This window comes from Spermophilus citellus (assembly GCF_964194105.1).
Source record: "Spermophilus citellus genome assembly, chromosome: 3".
Taxonomy (NCBI): Eukaryota; Metazoa; Chordata; class Mammalia; order Rodentia; family Sciuridae; genus Spermophilus; species Spermophilus citellus.
The window spans coordinates 220194137-220213651 of NC_138184.1; the positions used below are offsets into that span (position 1 = coordinate 220194137).

Here is a 19515-nt window from a genome sequence, read left to right on the forward strand (position 1 = left end):
AGGTCATAGCCTGTTTGAATGACTTTTCACAGATCATTCTATTGCACAGGGTTGATTGATCCATTTTAATACTGAGCTCCTCTATTTGCAAACATTCTATATGAGGGCAGCATCCAAATAAGTACACTTTAGCACCAATTGATGTGATACCAATTGGGCCTGTAAAGTGCTAAATGTGTGAAATAGAAGGGATGGAGTGAGGTCAACCCTGGAGGATTTTTGAAATGAGTTTTTAGAAAGAGAGGGCTGGAGAGGGAAAAAAAAAAAAAAAAAAGCAGACACTGGGTTTCTGCTCCCCTGGCTCAGTTGTGCCAGGTAGCTGAGCAGAGTCCGGAGCAGCCCCCAGGCTGAGCGTGGGTTCCCCCCAGATTCAATGATCCTGCTGGGCTCCGTGGAGCGCTCAGAGCTGCAGTCGCTCCTGCAGCGCCACCTTTGTCCGGAGCGGAGACTGCGAGCTGCCCAGGACATGGCGCGGAAGCTGTCCGAGTTGCCCTACGACGGCAAGGCGCGGCTGGCAGGGGAGGGGCTCCCTGGCGGCGCGCCCCTGGGGCGGCCCGAGTCCTTCGCCTTTGTGGATGAGGATGAAGACGAGGACCTCTCAGGGAAGACCGAGGTGATGAGCCTGGAAGGGCCTGGGGGAGCCGGACCGAGGGGGCGAAGGGAAAGAAAGTTGTCGGCAGGGGTCGCTAGCGACATCTCCACCGTTTGGCGATGGCTGGGCTGGACCGTGACAGGTGCAGGGAAACTAGGAGATCGGAGACCAAATGTGGATGACTGAGAAAGCCAGAATTCTGGATTGGGTGAAATAAAGGCAGTCCTCTGAGTCCAGTCCCTGAAGGAGATAAGGTTGTAGGTGACTGTCGATGGGACTTCAAAGGGATGCGGGAACCTGAGCCACGGGGAGGAAAAGTTAGATTTCCCAGGACACCCACTGGGAAAGGCAGGGAGGCCTCTTTTCGGAGGCTGAGAATTTTTGTTATTTCTTTCAGCTTCCTCCTCCTCCTCCTTCCCCCTTTCCTGCTGCTCCATCCGCCCCTGAAGAGCCCAATGGACCCCTGCCCAGCCACAAGCAGTCACTGGAAGCCCCCGAACCTGCAGGTGAAGACCTCCTAGCATACCCCTAACTCAGGCCTTGGGTTGAGTCTGAGCTCACCACCTAAGGCCTACTCCTATGAGGAGGTATGCGACCGGTGATGGCGGGAGGAGGTCTTATTGCCCAATATTCCGTATTACTGCCCCCAGGGGCAGAGGTGGAAGAGACGTGTCTACAGAAATGAGGCACCTGGGAGTGCAGTCCTTTGGTGACAAAGTGTCAGGGACCGCTCAGAAGCCCCTGGCCATTTCCTCTCTCTATGCACCACTCCTTTCAGGTCAAAGATTCTCCATCTTCCATTGCCTGCTACGCTGCTTGCTGGGCAGAGCTCGCCCTGCAAAAAAGAAAACAACCCAGGTGAGAGGAGATGTGTTCACAGGGACGAGGGGAAAGGGATCTTGTCTTTGAGAAGTGGGAAACCATGGTCCATAAACAGGGGTAGGGATGCCTGCAGGGAAGGTGACTTGGAAAGGAGGTTTCTGTGGCCTTGGCCAGGAAGAGATGACTCCTGCTTCATGGGAAACTGTTGCTAGTGTGAGAAGAAAAAGACCTTGACGCATGTCTTTCTTCTCTAGGATTCAACAGATTTGGTGGATAACATGTCACCTGAAGAGGTAAGTAAGAGAAACTGCAACCTTGGGTGGATTGTTCTGCCCCATGGAGGTATTGATGATTTTTTCCTACTTTCTTCACTGTGTTATTGTTAAGGATAAAACAATGCTTCCTAGACAGGAAGCATTTTGAGAGGTGGGAGTAAGGTATAATTGTGGAGAGTAGGGAGCATGTGATGGGCCCAACAGTATTCTCTGAGGAACAGAATTGTTAAAGTTCTGAGCCTCTGTGAGAAGATGGGGCCATGGTACTAAGATGAGCTTTGAATCTTCTGGAGTTAAGGGACATTTTAGAACAGGCAAAGGCCATTCAGAAGGGTGGCACTTAACTGAAGTAAAATGGCACCATGGATCCAGGCTCTAACCGCAAGGATGGAGAAGAACCACATCAAAACTATCATGGATGAATCTGCCCTGGTGGTGGATACGGTACTAGACCCATCAGGCCCTGAAACTGTCAGACAGTGAATCTGGGATCTGCAAATAGAAGACAAATCATGTGTGGGGACAGGTGCCTATCTCCTAAAGAGGCAGTTACCAAGTACACCAGAGAAAACCCAATACTGACTGTGCTTGTTTGTGAGGAGAGAACAGAATGTGGAGCAGTGGTTGGGAGCCTGATCAAAACAGGCCCTAGGGGTTGTAGAGGAGCAAAAAAATCCATTAGCAACTATTCCGTGTAGCATAGAAGAGTACAGGCTGGCTGCAAATCCTGAAGAGGCAGAGCTTTTAAAGTGGGTAGCTGACAAAAGGCCATGGTGGGTTCTATTTTAAAATAAACATCTTATTGGACATCCACAATGAGTATGTGCTGCATATCAGAAGTACTGCAGGCTCAGAGGAGGAGGTTGTGGGTTGGTGGGAAGAAAGAAAGAAACCTTCCCTTTCTCCCCTGCCACTCCTCCAAACACACGCCCTTCTGATACATGACTTGCGGAAAAGTTAAATAGATGATCACAGAGGCAAGAGAAGAAACCTTCCTTGGGACACAAAAAGGAATCAGGTGGGCTATGGCTGCATTTTAGGAGTATTTTGTTAAGTTCCTAAATCCGATAATATGAATACATATGCTTTTATTGTACCAAAAAGTGAAAACCAGAGCTGGATGTGGTGGCACATGTCTATAATCCCAATGACCCTGTAGGCTGAGGAAGGAGGATTACAAATTTGAGGCTAGCCTCAGCAACTTAGTGAGACCCTGTCTCAAAGTTTTAAAAGAAGAAGAAAAAAAAAAGAGGATGTGGCTCAGTAGTAAAGTACCCCTGGGCTCAATCTCCAGTATCATAGTAAATTAATTAATTAATTAATTAAAGGCAGCTAATTTGATCAATGTGGTCTTTTTTTTTTTTTTTCTTATACTGAGGACTGAACTCAGGGGCACTTGACCACTAAAGCATATCCCCAGCCCTATTTTGTATTCTATTTAGAGACAGGGTTTCACTGAGTTGCTTAGTGCCTCATCATTGCTGAGGTTGGTTTTGAACTCCTGATCCTCCTGCCTCAGCCTTCAGAGTCACTGACATTACAAGCATGCACCACCATGCCCAGCTGATCAATATGGCTTTTTAATGATTGTTGGAAATAAAGTTCAGCTAGACATAAAAAGAAGATAGATCATATATTTCTAGCTTGTCTTTCCCAAGGAAAACTTTAAGAAACTACCCACTCCCATGTGACAAGTTATGGAGGTATTTTGGAAAGATAAGGTACAAATTCAGGATATTTTGAACACATTTCTCAGATCAAATCAGATGAGATGACAACCTTGACAATATCAAGATGTTGGTATTGACAAAAAAATATAAGGGAACTAAGGGAATTATGAAAATAATTCAATATGGTAAGAATTCATTCAATGTCCCAGCAATTCTGCATATTCTGTTTAGAGTATACACGGTTAGAGGTCTGGTTTCTAACTGGTCCAGAGCTTTTTGCAAGACCCTACAGCAGCATCCTCTTCCCTTTATACAGAATCAGGGGCTGTACCTTGGTCAGCACACAGTTCTAGAAGCCGGGCTCCACCCATTGCTGACTGTGGAGTCTTGGGCACTGTGTGCCTCTGCTTCCTCATCTGCAACGTGAAGATGAAGATAGGGTTGTGGGGGAGCATTCAGTGAGCTAAGACACGTAAAACAATTAGAATGATTCTTGGCACAGAGGAAGTGCGTGTATTACTGCTGCTGGAGAGGCAAAAAAGGAAGCTGAGCAGGCCAGAAATTATCATGGAAGAGGACAGGACCCACCCTATCCATCCTATAATATATCCTGCCTGCAGCAGTCCTGCTAAGTGCTCGTCCATCCTGTGCTGAGTGCTGGTTAAACCTTGTAGGAACCTTTATTCAGGAGTTTAGAGGAGGCATGACTGTCACTGTCCAGGAGCCTCAGGACAGATGGAGGGAGCCTCTCTGTGGACCACACACTAGACCCTAGAATTCAGTGACAGCCTTTGTTGTTATTCTCCGAAGCTTAGAGGTACAGATTTGGACAAAAAGGGAAATAAGTAGGTAAAGCACTACATCACTCAGAGAATACAGATTGAAGAACAATTTTAGAAACTCTTAGGTCCATTTATGACATAATGGTTTGTTTGTAATCTTGGAGTTTCCAATGTGTTTATCTAATGTCAAGAGAATTGCTGGAGCCAGGCTAGAATGCCATAACCTTAGCTCAGGCGGCTGAGGCAGGAGTATAGCAAGTTTGAGGCCAGCCTGGGCAATTTAGCAAGACCCAAAATAAAAAGTAAAAAGGACTGAAGATGTAGCTCTGAGGTAGAGTGCTTGCCTAGCATCTTTAAGCTCTGCATTTGATCCCCAGTTTAAAAAAAAAAAAAAGATTATTATACTGGCCTTTGTGCCTCAATGTTCCTATCAGACCAAACTCAAAAACTAACAAACTAAAACCAGCTTTCCTCAAGTTACCTGAGTGCCATGAGATGCCACTCTGCTCAAATTCAACACATATTCAGCGTGATTGACTTCATCAGAGGTTGCTGTGCTAATTTCTTCATGTATATAGCAATCGGTGCACGCAACATTATCAAGGAACAGGTGTCTGGTAGCAGAGGAAAGACAAATGCCAGGCAAGGGTGAGCATAACCAATGCCACTTCTGAAAAGGAAGGACTTGCAGAGCTCCACAGGGAAGAAAAAGAAGGAAAGTACGTCTGGCTGGGAAAGTCAGGAATGACATGATGTGGGGAGGGGGTTGGTGCCGGAATCCAGGTGGTAAGAACAGCAAAGACAACCAGAAGGTGCATTTGAAGAACAGAAAGCGATTGGGTTTGATTGGAGCAGGGGGTCTATGGGAATAGTGGAAAATAAGGCTGGAAAGACAGGTCAGAAGTCAGTGTTTGGGGTCCCATGGATGAGGGCTTGGGAGACTAGAAGAAGGAACCCTTTCCTTGGTATCCAAGAGTGCAGGGTGGGTCTAGGGCCCAATGAGAGAGAGAGAGAGGCACTGTCCTCTGGGAACAAGGGTCAGTAGTGGTTCACCTGTGTTTCAGGGTTCTGAGCAGGGACAAGGAGGCTAGTTCGGGTCAAAGCTGGGCCTCTGTGATATTGGTGACGGTCCTACTCTGCCTGACAGATTGAAGCCTGGGAGCAGGAGCAGCTGAGCCAGCCTGTCTGTTTCGATTGCTGCTGTATCGACCAGTCTCCCTTCCAGCTGGTGGAGCAAACGACCCTGCACAAGGCAAGGCCTTGCTGGCTGCTCAGGGCTGTAGGGAGGACATGCAGGTATGCCGGGTGCACTGACCTGTGTTCTCCCCACTCAGACTCACACCCTCTTCTCGCTTCTCGGCCTTCATCTTGCCTACGTGACCAGCATGGGAAAGCTCAGGGGTGTCCTGGCACTGGAAGAGGTAATGGACAATGATGGGTCCCCCGTGAGGAGCAGAGGGGCAGATGTGCATAGGACAAGGGGGTACGAGTGAGGAAGGGATGGTATTGATATCTTGGAAGTCCTTCCAGGTTTCTCCATTTCTCACTCAGAGACTGGAGGAAGTGGGGGGAGCAACCAGTGGGAGGTACAAAGCCTACCATGGCTTCAGTTGCAAAGGGGGCAGGATTCTCCACGCCAGGTGAGACCCCACATCACCTTCCACTGATGGCTTGAGTCACATTTCAAAGAGTGTGCCATGGGAGGGAAAGAGGTAGGTGGATGAGACTAAGAAAGTCACTAGGAAGGAAGGGTCAACAGAGGGCCTGAGCCAGGGGAGCTGGAGAGTCACTGCCGCTCCGCAGGCAGAGCTGTCATGCTCTTGTCTCCTCCTTGTCTCCTTCCTTTGTTCCTGATGTCTGTCTCTCCACTTCTCCTTCCCTGCCCCCCTGTTTCTTTCCCATTACTGTTTCCTTTTGTGTGTCTGTTCTCACCTGTCTCCCCCCCACTGCCCTCATCTTTCTCTTTGCTACTTTGTGCCTCTTTCCCTCTCCTACTCCTCACCAGCTACAGAAGGCTATTGAGGGCCACACCAAATCTGGGGTGCAGCTCCGCCCTCCCCTTGCCAGCTTCCGGAACACAACTTCAACTCGAAAGAGCCCTGGGGGACCCCTGCCTCCTGCAGAGGGCTGGAGCCTGCCCGAGGATGGAGCTGGAGTCCTTGGAGCTGGGGATGTGGCTCCTGCCTCCCCAGAGACTCCTGTGCCACCCCCGTCCCCAGAGACCCCTCGCCCCATGGCCTTAGCCAAAGCAGAGCGTGAGCTGGAGGAGCTGGAGCTGGTGGAGAGCCCAGGACCAGAAGAGGAGCTGGCTGACATCTTGCAGGGCCCCAGTCTGCGATCCACGGACGAGGAGGATGAAGATGAACTGATCCTTTGACCGCCTTCCAGGCCCTCGAGCGACTGCTGAGAGGCCCACACCAGAGGGTGGACTTGTGTGGGCAGGGTGTCCTGAAGGGCACACCTGTATTTTGCCCCTCCCAGAAATTTTAAAATGTGATATTCTTAAAGGAGGAGTCGGAACTGGGGCAGGGAAGAGTTTGGGTCAATTTTTCAGACACTTCTCCATTCCCAGGCAGGTGTTTCTAATCCCCAGGAAGGTCCCCTGATATCCCGTGGGTCTTCCTGGGTTTTCCTGTTGTATGGATGGGGTCCCTGACTCCCCTCACCACCTTCCAATTCCCCAGTGCTTTTGTCCCAGCACCTTCCTGGTCTTGCTTTTCCTTTTGTTTCCAAAGCTGGAGACTAAGCAATGGCCCAGAATGATGGTGGCCTTGCAAGAGCCATATTGGAGAGGGAAATGGGACTACCTCCTGGCCTTGTGGACAGATCACCCCAGAATGTGTCTTCAGACTGTCTACAGCTGCTTTTCTGGAAGCCCCAGCTTGCATACATCTGCTCCAACCATGTGCCGCCAGATCCTATATACTGCCTGGTCTCTAGGGCCATTGCTAGGGCAGGAAAGGCCAACCACACCTCCCTTCCTCTGTCCCCTGCTTCAAGCAGTGAATTAAAAGTGTCAAAAGACCATCAAGGGCAGATGCCTGGAAAAGGTTGCTAAAGGGTCCACATGGAAGGGGCAGGTATCTTACTGTCAAATAACATGGTTGGCTCCATGGTATTGCCTGACTCCCTCTAGCAGAAGGCCCCATTTCCTTGTTGCCCTGATGCCTGGAAAAGGTTGCTAAAGGGTCCACATGGAAGGGGCAGGTATCTTACTGTCAAATAACATGGTTGGCTCCATGGTATTGCCTGACTCCCTCTAGCAGAAGGCCCCATTTCCTTGTTGCCCTGTTTCCAGGTTCCTCCCTACAAAATGGATCTTCCCTTACCCCACTATAGTGATTGACCTGTCCTGACAAGGGTCATCTCTCCCCTAGAATCCTCTGCTAGAGCTGCTGCTAAGAACCAAGGCTGGGGTCTCTCTGACATCCTTGGCCCCCTCTTAGTCCAGCTCCTTGGATTCTTCTAGGGGTGTGGAGTTCAAGGGCACCCTGAAGATGGCAGGTTGTTTTAGTGCTTCCCACTCTTGGGGCGGTCACATCCTCTTCCTTGGCTGTGGAGCATGCCTTAGCCTGCCTTCCTAAGAGATGCCAGGTGCGCCGAGCATCCAGAACCTCCGCTCCTCGCCCCAGGGCATGGCTCCTTACCCTCCCTCCCTGCCTACCTTATTTAGTTCTGCAGTTGTGTCCTCTCCCCAGCATTCTCCTCCTGCCCCTCCCCTGTGCCCGGTCTCTTCCATCCCCCAAATAAGACACTTGAAGTCAGAGGGTACCACCACAGTCTGTTTAGTGTAGTTGAACACAGCTCTGGCCTTCTCCAGCCTCGTGGCATCCCTTCCACCTCCCCAGGCCAAGGGACAGACGCTGAGCCTGGGTAGGGAGATTGGCAGTGAGCATCCAAGCCCATGCCCGTGTGTATATAATCTATAATATTTATATATTTATATAGAATTCTCTCTGTAATATATGTCATAGAATCTCTCTTGGGCTTGGGTGAGAAGGTCACATTAAGAAAACATGCTAAGACTGGCCATGAAAATGGAGATGCCTCAGACCTGGAAGACGGTGTGGGATGTACGGGTGGGTGCAAGGGTAAGATAATGAATCCACCCTCAAGATCCCCTCCTTAGCAAGAGGATAAGAAGGAAGGTGGGGAGGGCGGGGAGGGGACAATGGAAGGGGAGGAATGGAAGGTCCGGATTTTCATTTAATAAATTCAGTTGAAAATGAAAGTGCACCCCCCCCTAAAAAAATCATTTAGCAAGAGCAATTTCATTCACAAGAATATAAAAACAGCTCTGCTCCAGAGCTGCTGCAAAACGTGCCGCACAGCCTTTAACCCCAAAGGAAAAGCGACCCTTCCCCACCCCCCAGCCTTTTCCTGCACATGCCCCACCCCTCCCCTTAAAATAGGCTAGAAGCAAACCCCCATGCACCCTGCCCCCAGCACCAGAGAGGCAGTCCCTCCCTCCAGAAGAGTCCAAAGTGGTCCCAGGCCAGCTCCTCAGGTCTTCTCCCTCTTGAAGGGGGTGGAGCGCCTAGCTAAAGGCAGACCCCACCTGACTCTGCTGTGATGTGGCAGCACCCAGGGGACCAAGCCCCAGTCATGTGGGAACCCTACTAGTTCCTTCAGCTCTTTAATCATCTTCCATCGGGGACCATTTGGCTTCCTTGGGAAAAGGAGGGAGGAAAAAAAGCTGCTTTAGTTTACCTTTCTGAACTTCCCAGGGCCCTGAGCAAAAAGGAACTGGACTGAATGAACCTGCTTCCTGTATTAGGCATCCATCATGAGCTGGGGGTAGAATGTAGGGTACTGGGGGATGAGACAAAGAGGAGAAGGTGATGCACTGACAGAGTGGGTCGGATAAGGCAAGGAATCAGGGGCCTTGTGGGTGGAGGGTAGCCTGAGCACACAAACCCCAGCGACCTGCAGCAGGAGATGGGCCAGGACAGCTGCCTGCCTGGGTAGGCAAGCTAACCCCTTCCCGACCTCCTAGCAGTGAGGCCCTGGTACGCCGAGTCATGACACATTAGCAAGCACAGAGGTATTTTCTCCCGTTCAGGCAGCATTAGATGAAGTAAGTGACCAGTCACCTACCGTGGCTCACCATGCCCACTCTCATTTCTGCTGAGAACCAATCTCAGGATAGCCATTCTCCCCCTCCCCTGGAAGACAGCACTGGCTGCACTTGAGGGGCACATGTGTATGAGGGTTGGAAACTGGTGGAGGGCAAGAGTCACAGATGGACAGAAGCACCCCAACTCTTGACCTCTTCACTCCAAAGCCACAGAAGTCGGGCCTATGGGAAAATGGGTAGCTTGTATTCCTGTCCCAGCAGAGGATCAAGTAGTAGGACCCCTAACAGAGTGTGTGACTCAGGCCTTGAGCTGGGGTCTTAGGAGCACAAGGAAAGGGAAGCAGGCTCTGAGCCTGAGGCTTCTGCTCCTGCCAAAATTCTACCTCCGCCATAAGCCAGGAGTGGGCCACCACTTCAATGGTAGGGGCAAGTTCTGCCCAGCTTCACTCCCCAGTTCACACTGGCTCCTGTCCTCAGGCACCCTCACAGAAGTACTGGGCTGACTTGCTGCTCCATGTCCCCACCTTCCAATCCAAACCAGAGTGGACACTGGGTGCCCACGGTAAGCTTGTACCCCACTGCAAACCCATCCTGAAGGAAGGATGCACTGATTCTCCCCTCTTCCTCCTCAGGCAGCCCAGGGAGGGAGGGAGGACACCTGGGAGGCCTTCCCAGGAGTTCTGGGAGGAGCTGACAAAGGGACAGAAGGAACCAGTGTCCACCTTGGCCCACAACCACCAGCCTCATCGGGCGAGGCAGCAGCAGCACCCGACTCCTCCCTCTGCCCTGCTCGACCCTGAGTCCCACAAAGTTATAAAAATGTAGAAAAGGCAAAGAGAAAAGTGTAAACAGCTCCAGAGAATTAGGGTGGGTGGGAGGAGCCCTGGCCCTCACGCTCCCCACCAGCCAGGACACCTACATCCTGTGTCAGCAGATCTCGTGTCCCTCACCCTCCTCAGGGCCAGAATCCTGGAGCAAGGGGTGGAAGAAGGCAGGAAGGGAGCCAGAGCTGGAGCAGCCAGCCCCAGCTGGTCTTTTCCCAGATCTTAGGATCCTCCTTTCAACCATGGGACATTCGAGATCGAGATCCTAGAACAAGCTGCCGTGTTTGTCCTTGATCTCATTAGTAACCCTCTTAACTCTGGGCAGGCCTTGAGATCAAGAATCATGCTTGTACTCCCTGTAAATCCAGCTGCCACCTCCACCTCCTCCTTGGCTCCTGATCTCAGAAGCCAAATTACCCATCGGGGGCAGACAGTCCACCCTGGACACCTACGTGCCCTTCAGTGCCCTTCAGTGCCGGCCGAGCCATGAGGTCTGCTCCTCACAGTGGGAATAAGCTGGGGCCACTGCCAGAGGAAACACAGAGTCAGGAACAGCAAGAGTGAAATGGAGAAAGGAGGCATTCAGACAGCACAGCCAAGGCTCCTGGAAGACGGAATCAGGGAGCAAAGAACTGAGATCCAGTCTCCAGTAGGCCCCTTGCCCTCCTGTCTCTGGGTTGCACACAGGCAGACCCAGACCCACAGCCACGGCTCTTCTCTCACTACCATGCCAGGTTCACAGCCATATAGTTGCCTGGGTCTCAGTTCCGGGCCTGTGGTTTCTAGAGCGTAAGCCTAGATACAACGCCTGTGGGTCCTCCACTTTCCAGGTGAGGGCTGGAAGCTCCAGGGTTCCCCCGAGGTCTTCTGCCCGCGTTTCAGCTGTGCTGCTGGGGCAAGGGAGGGTCTGGGTTGCAGCCATGCCCCTCAGGTGAGAGTGGCGTGGGAAGAAGCTAGTTGTTGGCCTCACCCTCCTCCTCATCAAAGGACTGCACACCTGAAGATGTGACATCAGACACCTTCCTGCTGAGAGCAGTGGACACCTCAGGGTCTTCCCGTGGGGAAAGTGACTCCAGGTCTCGGCATCCTGCATCCTCTTCCTCCTCAGGGGCCAGTGGCCTCTTCTCCTCCTCAGCAGGGCCCCTAGCCAGGTCCACCCCACCCACCCCTGGCACCCAGTCAGTGTCTCCCCCCAGCAACGGTGGAGGCTCCTGAGCAGAGTATCCTGAAGCAGGATGGACAGGCCCCATGTCATGTAGGCTGGGCTGTGAGTCATCAAATGCAGGGCCAAGGTAGGATCCTGTGGCTGGAGAGGCAATGAGGGACTGGTCACTTGCTTCCCAGGCATCAGACGATCCCAGACAGTACATGCCCTGGGACACATAGGAGTGAGGCCAGCCATCCATGGGGGCTTGAGCAAGGGCATCTGTAAAGAGAATCAGGAAGGCTGAAGGGGCCGCAGAACATCAGAGGCAGTAATGACAACACAGAAGACTGAGGGTAGAACAGAGGGTGCACAGAGTGGGAGGACAGTGGGAGAGTCGAGACCAACAGGAAAGTCCTGGACAGGTAGATGGGGGCAGCCCAGAAACCGGGGAGCCTCTTAGGCCCCAGGGGTTAGGTTCTGGAACCATCTCTCACCCTGACTCTCCATCAACTCCTGGTAGTTGTCACTGTAGTTGCAGCCCAGTGGCTCCTGGGTGGAGTTGACACTCATGTCCTCGCCATCCATGGAAGACCAGGCCATGAGTGTGGCCTCGGAAATAGCAAATTGTTCCATGACTCCTGGGAGAAGAAGTGCAGTCACCACGAGATTCCTCAGGGAACCCGCAGACACACGCAAAGCGGGCAGAGACCCCCTACTGCAGCGAAGCTCAACAGAATCAGAATGCAAGCCACCAGTTTCATTTTAAACTTCATAATAGCCATATTTAAGAAAGTAAAAAAGAAACAAGTAAAACTAACTTTAACAATATATCTTATATCCTATGTAGCTCAGTATGTATAAAAGATTATCATTTTACCATATCATCAATATAAAAAGTATTAATGGGGGGCTGGGGATGTGGCTCAAGCGGTAGCACGCTCGCCCGGCATGCGTGGGGCGCTGGGTTTGATCCTCAGCACCACATAAAAATAAAAGATGTTATATTCACCAAAAATTTAAAAATAAATATTAAAAAATCCTCTTTCTCTCTCTCTTAAAAAAATAAAAACTATTAATGAGATATTTTACATTCTTTTTTTTATAGGAAGTCTTTGAAATCCAGTCAGTATTTTACACTTAGAGCCCATCTCCATTTGGACTAGCCACATTTCAAGTGGCCAGTAGCTACTGTATTGAACAGCACAGTTTTTGTATAGGCCTCGAAACAAGGCAATATTGTGGGACTTCCCAGAAGGTCAGATTTAGGATGCCTAGGGGAAAGAGTTGGGGGTCTCTAGTGAGATTAAAGTTAGGGATTTCCAAAAGTTCATCTTTGCAGGATTTTAGGAATTGAACCTAGTATTAGGCGGTTGAGAGCAGAAGCTAACTGGCAAGTCTCAAGAACAACAGAGAATCCCCAAAGGCACATCAAGGGAATGTGGGTCTACAGTGTTATAAACTGTAAGCTCAAGGGACTGGAAGGAGAAAGAAGGGTATAATAGTGGAGATGGTTGTACTTGGGGGACCCTATTCTAGTCAAAGTAACGAGTCAGTTGAAGGTTGTATTGCTACTGCCCTGTCCCAACCCCTGCATGTCCTGCCGTTTTCTCCATCACCCATACCACCAACACACCAAATCTCGCCTTGCTGCTAGACCTATCCCTCTTTGTAGGCATTTTTTCAGACCTGTCATAAGAGCTCTGCCATCCTTATGGGTAAACTACATGTCTGTAATGGAACCTGTACTGCGTTCCTAGAACTCAACTCCTTCTGTAGACCGCTGTCTCCTAGTCCAGTTCCCTTGAGCATGAAGAGGTTGTCACAAGTAATGAGCCCAGTAAGTGAATTCCCGACACGAAATGCTGACAGGCTAAGGCTGGAAGAGATCCCCAAGGCCTGGCCTTCTTTCACTTCTAGAAACATGAGTAGAAGCAGAGGCTTCGAAGCCCAAGGCTCCCGCATTTCTCTCTACTAAGGGAGTCATGGGGTAGTCCCCCAAGGTAGGAGAGAAAGCATCAGGATAAGGGGGCTCACAAATCCCTTAGAATTTCTTTCATTTGTAGGATCATAATACAGGCATGTTTGACGGCCCTTCTCAGCATCCGGTCAAAACACTTGAAATTATTGGGAAATGTAAGCCTAGGGTCAGCATATGGATGGGGTCAGCATAGGGAAACAGTTTGGAGAGTCAGTCTGTGGTCATCTCAACACATATCTCTTGAGGGTTCGAGGTTCAAGTACCTGCTAAAAAGCGCGCCTCCTTCTCGCCATCGCTGAGGTCGGAGTAGGCATCCGTGTCCCTGCGCACCGCCTCATGGCTATGTTGCGGCTGAATGGTTGGGGCCTTTCCCCAGCCCTGCCACTCAATCATATGGGCCACCCGGCCTTGCCCCATGGCTGTGGGCTTTGTCACATGGTCCTTCATGCTTCTTGAGATCCCTAAGGAGCCAGACATTCTCCATATCCTCCAGAATATCACAAATTAGACCCTGCCCCCCATCATTCCTGCCCCAGGCCACAGGATTGCCATCCCATTAGAGCAAGTATCCCCCGGGACTCAACATAAGAGGGACAAGCCTCGAGGAGGACACAGGAGCTTGGAAAAAAGAACAAAAACTCAGGGGTGTGGGGATGTGGGCCCTTATCAAGCCTGAAAGGATGAGGAGACAGAGACCAGGAGCTTTTAAGTATTCCCTTGTCTGGATGCATCTCCAGGTTGCAGGTCTCACCTGAGAAAGATGACTTGGCCAGGGCCCCAATGCCATAGGCGTTAGAGTTTCGTTTAAGCTTCGGAAGGATGGAAGTTGTGTCCTCCATGGAGAGCTGGAATAGGGAATATGGGAGGAGGAGCAGAAGAACAAGAAGGTATAGGGATGTTCTATGAATGGAGAGGGGTCCGTGGTTTCTACAAATAATATGCACTGGGGCAGGTCATATATCCTAGAGTCCCCAGGAGGTATATACTCCAATCACTCTTGAAAATGGAGGACACGGTGGAGGATGGGAGAGCTCACAGTGCCTGCTGGAGCTAGGCAGCACGTGTCCTCTGGCGGGTCTAAGGGAGACTATAAAGAAGAGGGGTTAGTGTGGACTGGGGAAGGCTGGGCGCAAATGCACTCACATTGATGCCGTCCCAGGAGAAATCAGTTCGCGTTTGCTGTAGGAGAGAGGAAAGGGAATGGTATTGTAGGCACTTCCAAGGGTGTGCGTAAACCCACATTCCTCAGAGGGATGTCTAGAAGTATGCAGAGTGCAGCCAGCTTTCCTGAGGCTAACTTGGGGAAGTAGGATCTCAGTGGGAACGGCTGGCATGTATTTTCAGAAAAGCGGGAAAAAATGTTCTGTAAAAGTGTCAGTCTGAAGGAGTTTTGGGGATGTTGCCATGAAATTTGGAAAGGGAATTCAAAGATCAGGCAGCTAAATACTTAGGGGCTTCGTTCATGGCTGTTCTTGGGATCTCTGAGTTCTCCAGCAAAGGGGGCAGCCAAGCAGGGAGGCCTTACCTCCGTAGAAGGCCGGTGGAGGCTGCTCCCATGCAGTGAGCTGGTGCTGTCCATGTTGATCTGGTCCACATCCTTCAGACCCTTCCAGTCCACTGCAATCACCTCATTCCCTGAAGGGACCGGAAGGTTAGTTGCTCACTCTTGTCCCCTGGGCCTGTCCTTTGTCTTTTCTCACAGAATGCTGAGGCCACAGACTGGGACTATACATACCCCATCTCTTCTCAACAACTGTCATGCTTTCTTCTGATTTCCCATTTCCTAGTGTCCCAATATTTTTGGTGAGAGAAATAATAATGCTGAGCCAAAACATTCAGTTTTAGCTCCACCAAGAATAGCACACTCAGAAAAAGTGTTTCAGGCCTTGTTTGTTGTTGTTGTTTACATAGAGTGGGAGGAATCAGAGGTTGGATTTTAGTAGGATAACAATCCTCCATTCTGTCCAGAGCAACCTGACTGTTTCTATATGGGATCTGGGTTTTTCACCAACTGCAGAGTACAAAAGGGAGCAGAACTTTAAGGAGATGCTTCTTGCCTAGGCTTTATCATTTGGGTGGGGATGGGGAGAAATGTGACTTCCCTCAAGAAAAGACCTTCCATAAGAACTGCTGTACTTGTGGGGATAAAGGCAGAGTGGCAAGGGCTCATGTGTTCCCAGAGAAGCAGTGAGAGTAGAAAGAGTGAAGGGTGAGATGGAGACACTGCATTGTTGGGAGACAGGTGATAGAATCAAGGGGAGGGACAGGAAAGTAAGAGACAATGGGACTTTGCAAAATCAGCATTGAAAGTGTAGGAATTTGAGGCAAGTTCGAGAAAACTGAAGACAGGGGAAGAGTAGACAGGGTTTGAGGGCTGTCAATGTAAGGGAACCAAGGCACGTGAACCAAGGAGCCAAGGGGTAGATGCATAGCCCTAGTGCAGAGTGTCACTGTCTGGAGTCTCAGGGAAGAACTTCTTGGATAGTTGCTGAGGGATTCAAGCATCAAATGGCTGTCTGAACCATTTGCTCTTATGGATATTCTACACAAAGAAGTTTTGTGACTCAGTTTGGGGTTACAGGTCCCTTCTTGGAAAGGATGCACTGAATGGGGTCTTGGACATGAGGAGGCATTGGGGCATCTCTGATACAAAAGGAAGAGGATTGGAATTAATGGGATTGGGGGAGGTAGGACCCCTGTCAAGCTGGCTAGCTCCCCCTTGGGTACCTTGGGGGATGCTGAGATGGGTCAGGTCAGGGGCTGTGACTGGGATACAAAATATGGACATCTACACGTAGCAGGAATGGGGCAGGCAGAGAACAATCTCTGAGGAGAAGAGAGATGGCGGAGGGCAGAGTGGGAGAGAGGGGAGGGAGGAAAGGTGGCCTTTGAGGAAAAGGGAGAGCTGAGTCAGAGCCTTGGGGGGCAGGGAGGGGGAGGGAAGGGGAACTGGGGAGAAGGGGAAAGCAGAGGAGGAGGGGGGTCTCCATGGAAATAAATCGGGTCCCAGAGAAATCAGGCTTCCGGAGAGTGAGTTTGTTTGTAATAATAATAGGAATTATTCTCTCAGCCTGAGGTCACTCACTGGGGCGTGTAGGCAGGAGAAATTGGGAGTTGGAAAGGGAAAAATTGGGGGTTTGGGAGAGGGTTGGATTAATTTGTTAAACCGCAAGAGCAGAATGGGTATATGGGGTGGGGGATAGAAAGGCGGTAGTAAGGCAGAGGTTGAAGGAAGAGGTCGGATTAGGAGGCGCCTTCCACCTCCCCCAGGCAAAGGTAAATAAAGAGCCGGCCCCGCCCCGACAGCCCCGGCTGACAGGTGCCGGCGGGTCCCGGGGTTCCTCCGTGGCGCCGGCCCCACCCTTCTGGGAAGCGGGCTCCGGCCCCTCTCCACGCTCCAAGCCCCAGCCTCCGCCGGTGTCCAGGTGTCCACCGCTCTCCCCTCCACCCCAGCCCAGCCCGGTTCCCTGCGGGCGCGGAACCGGTTCCCTCCCCAGGCACCAGGCTCTTCCCGCCCCCGCCCCAGAGGGAAAATGCACGTGAACAAAGCAAATCGCGGGAGGCAGGAGCGACGGGAAAAGGCAACCGAGAGGAAAAGGGTTGGGGGCAAAACACCCGAGCCAGAGGGAGGTTGGCGGGATGGGGTGGGGGCGTGCAAAAGGCACTCGGAGCCGAGAGCGGGGCAGGGGGCTCTTAGGAGGGGGCTGCTCTAGAAGCCGCGGGGCGAGGAGGCGCTGGGCACCGCGGAGTAGAGGCGACGGCCTGGAGGTGGAGGGTGAGGGGACCGAGAGTAGGGCAGAGCGACGGAGGAGCGGAGGGAGGCTGCCGGAGAGACGGAGGGAGAGGGACCGCGCCTGCGGGAAGGCGACGGGGAGAAGGGACCGAGCCGAGAGGGACGGAAGCCCTGGAGGCGCCAGAGGCGAGCCGGGAGGATGAGGAATGGAGGGACCGCGAGCGGATGGAGGGAAAGTGGAGGCGCGAGGCAGGGCCGGGCGGGCGCGGGCAGCGGTGCCCGGAGGGGCGAGGGCAGGGGTGGGGGAGGGGGCGGAGGAGCGACCCGGGGCCGAGCCCGGCCTCCGCCGCCCGCGCCCGGCCGCGGTACCCACCCACAGTCCGCGAGCCGATGCAGCCCATGGCTCCGGGGGCCTCCGGGGCCGGGCCCTCACCGACTCGGGGCGCGCGCCGGGGGGAGCACCGGGAGCCGCGCCGCCGCCCCAGCCGCTCTGCAGCGCCGCGGCTGTCTCCGCTCGGCTCCGCTCCCCCCTCCCCTCTCCATCCCTCCCCACGGCAGCCTCCGTCGTCGCCGCCGCCGCCGCCGCCGCCTGGCTCCCCCGCCCGGGCTCGGCTCGCGGCGGCCGGGGAGGGGGCGGCCCGGGGATTGGCTGCGCGCGGCGCCTCCCCGCCCCTGGCCCCGACCCCGCCGCCGCGCGCCCCGCGCCCCTCGCCGCGCCGCTGCCGCCTGCCTCCGCCTGCCCTTCCCAGACCCCTCCCCGGGGTGCCGGTGGGATCTCAGGGTGCCCGGCTGGCGTGTTGGGAGCCGGGGCAGGAACCCAGGGCCCACCCTTGGACGCCGGCGGGTGGACTTTGAGGGCGGTGGGTGGGAATGCTTTAGGTTTAGAAAGTAGGATGGGGTGGGAATCAAGCCCCACTGAAGGGCCTTGGATACCAAATTCCGCAAACACTTGTTTTCTTCCTGGGGCCGCATCTGGGACGCACACGGGAGCGTGATTGGATACAGCTTTGGTTGCTCTGCGTTTCATGTGCGCTATTTTGTCCACCCAAACAGATCGTGAAGTCTTTGCCAGTGGGTCATGTGTGAAGCTTCCCTGTGCTCTGTGCTCGCTGGACGTTCTGCGATGGGTGTGGGGACGGTGCGGGCAATCTAACTCCAAGCCTGACCTGGGATGGGGAGTCGGGATAATTCAATCACAGCTTGAGTGCAGTAAAAACCTCAGGACGCGAGGCTGGCTGCAAGACATAGTTTTAAGTCCCATTTAACTTTCTAAGCCTTGCTTTCCTCGGACTGAGGAGAGCGTGGGTGTCGCGAAGCAGGGAAGGGAGAGGAAGGCGGACCTCTGGTGGGAAGAAGTGAAGAAGATACCAAGGTGGTCTCCTACCATGAGTTGCAAGGGCTAAGGGCACTATGTCATATCAGGGAAGAAGTAGAGTCCTGGAAAGACACTTGAGAAGAGGCAAGGAGCCCCTTTAGTCTCAATAGTCCCAGCAAGCCCAAATTGTGAGAGCAGGTCAGGTTAGCCCCAAGGAAGATAAACAAACACTAGTCCAGGATGTGTTTGCTCTCCACAGCTTTGATGTTCCTCCCTAAGTTGGAGAGAGGATGGTGGGCCAGAGCCCCTGATGTGTGCTTCTAGCAAAGGAGAAGTCTATGGATGCAACTTTGCAACATTTCAGTTATGAATGGGAAGCTGCATCCTATGGAATTACAGAAGATGCGGACAAAGATAATTCGTCTGTTTTTTTGATGCTGCAACAAAAGACTGAAGACTAGGTAATTTATAAAGAATAGAAGTTTAGGGATAGGGTTGTGGTCCAATGGTAGAGTGCTTATCTAACACATTCAAGGCGCTGGATCCAAGCCTCAGCACCACGTAAAAGTAAATAAATAAAAATAAAGGAATTATGTCCAACTACAACTTAGAAAAAAAAATTTAAATTAGAAGTTTATTTGGCTCACAGTTCTGGAGGCTGGAAGTCCAAGAGCATGGTGTGGCATTTGCTCAGAGTCTGGTGAGGGCTTTCTTGCTGTATCATGACATGACTGGCAGGTATCACATAGGGGAAAAACAAGCACACCAGCTCTAGTCTCTTTCTTTTCTTATAAAGCCACTAATGCCAAAATGGGAGTTCCGTTCTCATGATTGCATCAAATACTAATCACCTCCAAATGACCCCACCTCTGTATGTCATTAACGTGTGAATTTGAGGATTAAGTTTCCAACACTTGGATTTTGGGGGGAACACATTTAAGTCATAGACAATACTAGTAATCTAATTGCAGATCTGAGAGGCGAGATTATGGAGAGAAATTGATCTTTTGTTTATGTGCATGAAGAAATAAATCAAATCGAATGATATAACGCCTTAGGGGAGAACAGATAAGAACCAGTCTGCTTGGATTTTAACAAATCAGTACAGTTTGTGGCAGCAGCTGATGCCTTATTTCAACAACGAAGAAAAAAAGTACTTTCTTTTCCCCCTCATCTACTATTGTCGGTGATACAACAGAAACATCAAATAGTTTCAGTCCTTCTGGAATGTATTGTTTTGCTGCAAAGGAAAGAAAACAGAAAAATGGTAACACAAGAAAAAATACTAGTCTCAATGCCC

The 19515-nt window shown here is 51.8% G+C and overlaps 2 protein-coding genes across 2 annotated transcripts in view; one reads left to right on the forward strand and one right to left on the reverse strand.

The window, feature by feature from the left end:
• Positions 1 to 6667, forward strand: part of CLCN1 (chloride voltage-gated channel 1) — a 30598-nt gene extending 23931 nt beyond the window's left edge. The window contains exons 17-23 of the mRNA XM_081282972.1: positions 369 to 613; positions 990 to 1098; positions 1371 to 1450; positions 1669 to 1707; positions 5289 to 5393; positions 5476 to 5562; positions 6147 to 6667. Coding sequence (XP_081139098.1) covers positions 369 to 613; positions 990 to 1098; positions 1371 to 1450; positions 1669 to 1707; positions 5289 to 5393; positions 5476 to 5562; positions 6147 to 6518 — 1037 coding nt within the window. The 3' untranslated portion in view covers positions 6519 to 6667. The remainder of the gene's footprint in view (positions 1 to 368; positions 614 to 989; positions 1099 to 1370; positions 1451 to 1668; positions 1708 to 5288; positions 5394 to 5475; positions 5563 to 6146) is intronic.
• A 411-nt stretch (positions 6668 to 7078) lies between these two features.
• FAM131B (family with sequence similarity 131 member B) lies at positions 7079 to 17569 on the reverse strand. The gene is made up of 7 exons (XM_081282973.1): positions 17274 to 17569; positions 14693 to 14802; positions 14311 to 14346; positions 13919 to 14012; positions 13431 to 13628; positions 11684 to 11827; positions 7079 to 11468 (listed from the first exon to the last, which is right to left on the reverse strand). Exons 1-7 carry the CDS (start codon positions 17299 to 17301, stop codon positions 10996 to 10998), a joined length of 1083 nt encoding a protein of 360 aa, XP_081139099.1. The 5' UTR covers positions 17302 to 17569; the 3' UTR covers positions 7079 to 10995.
• Between the last annotated feature and the right edge of the window lie 1946 nt (positions 17570 to 19515).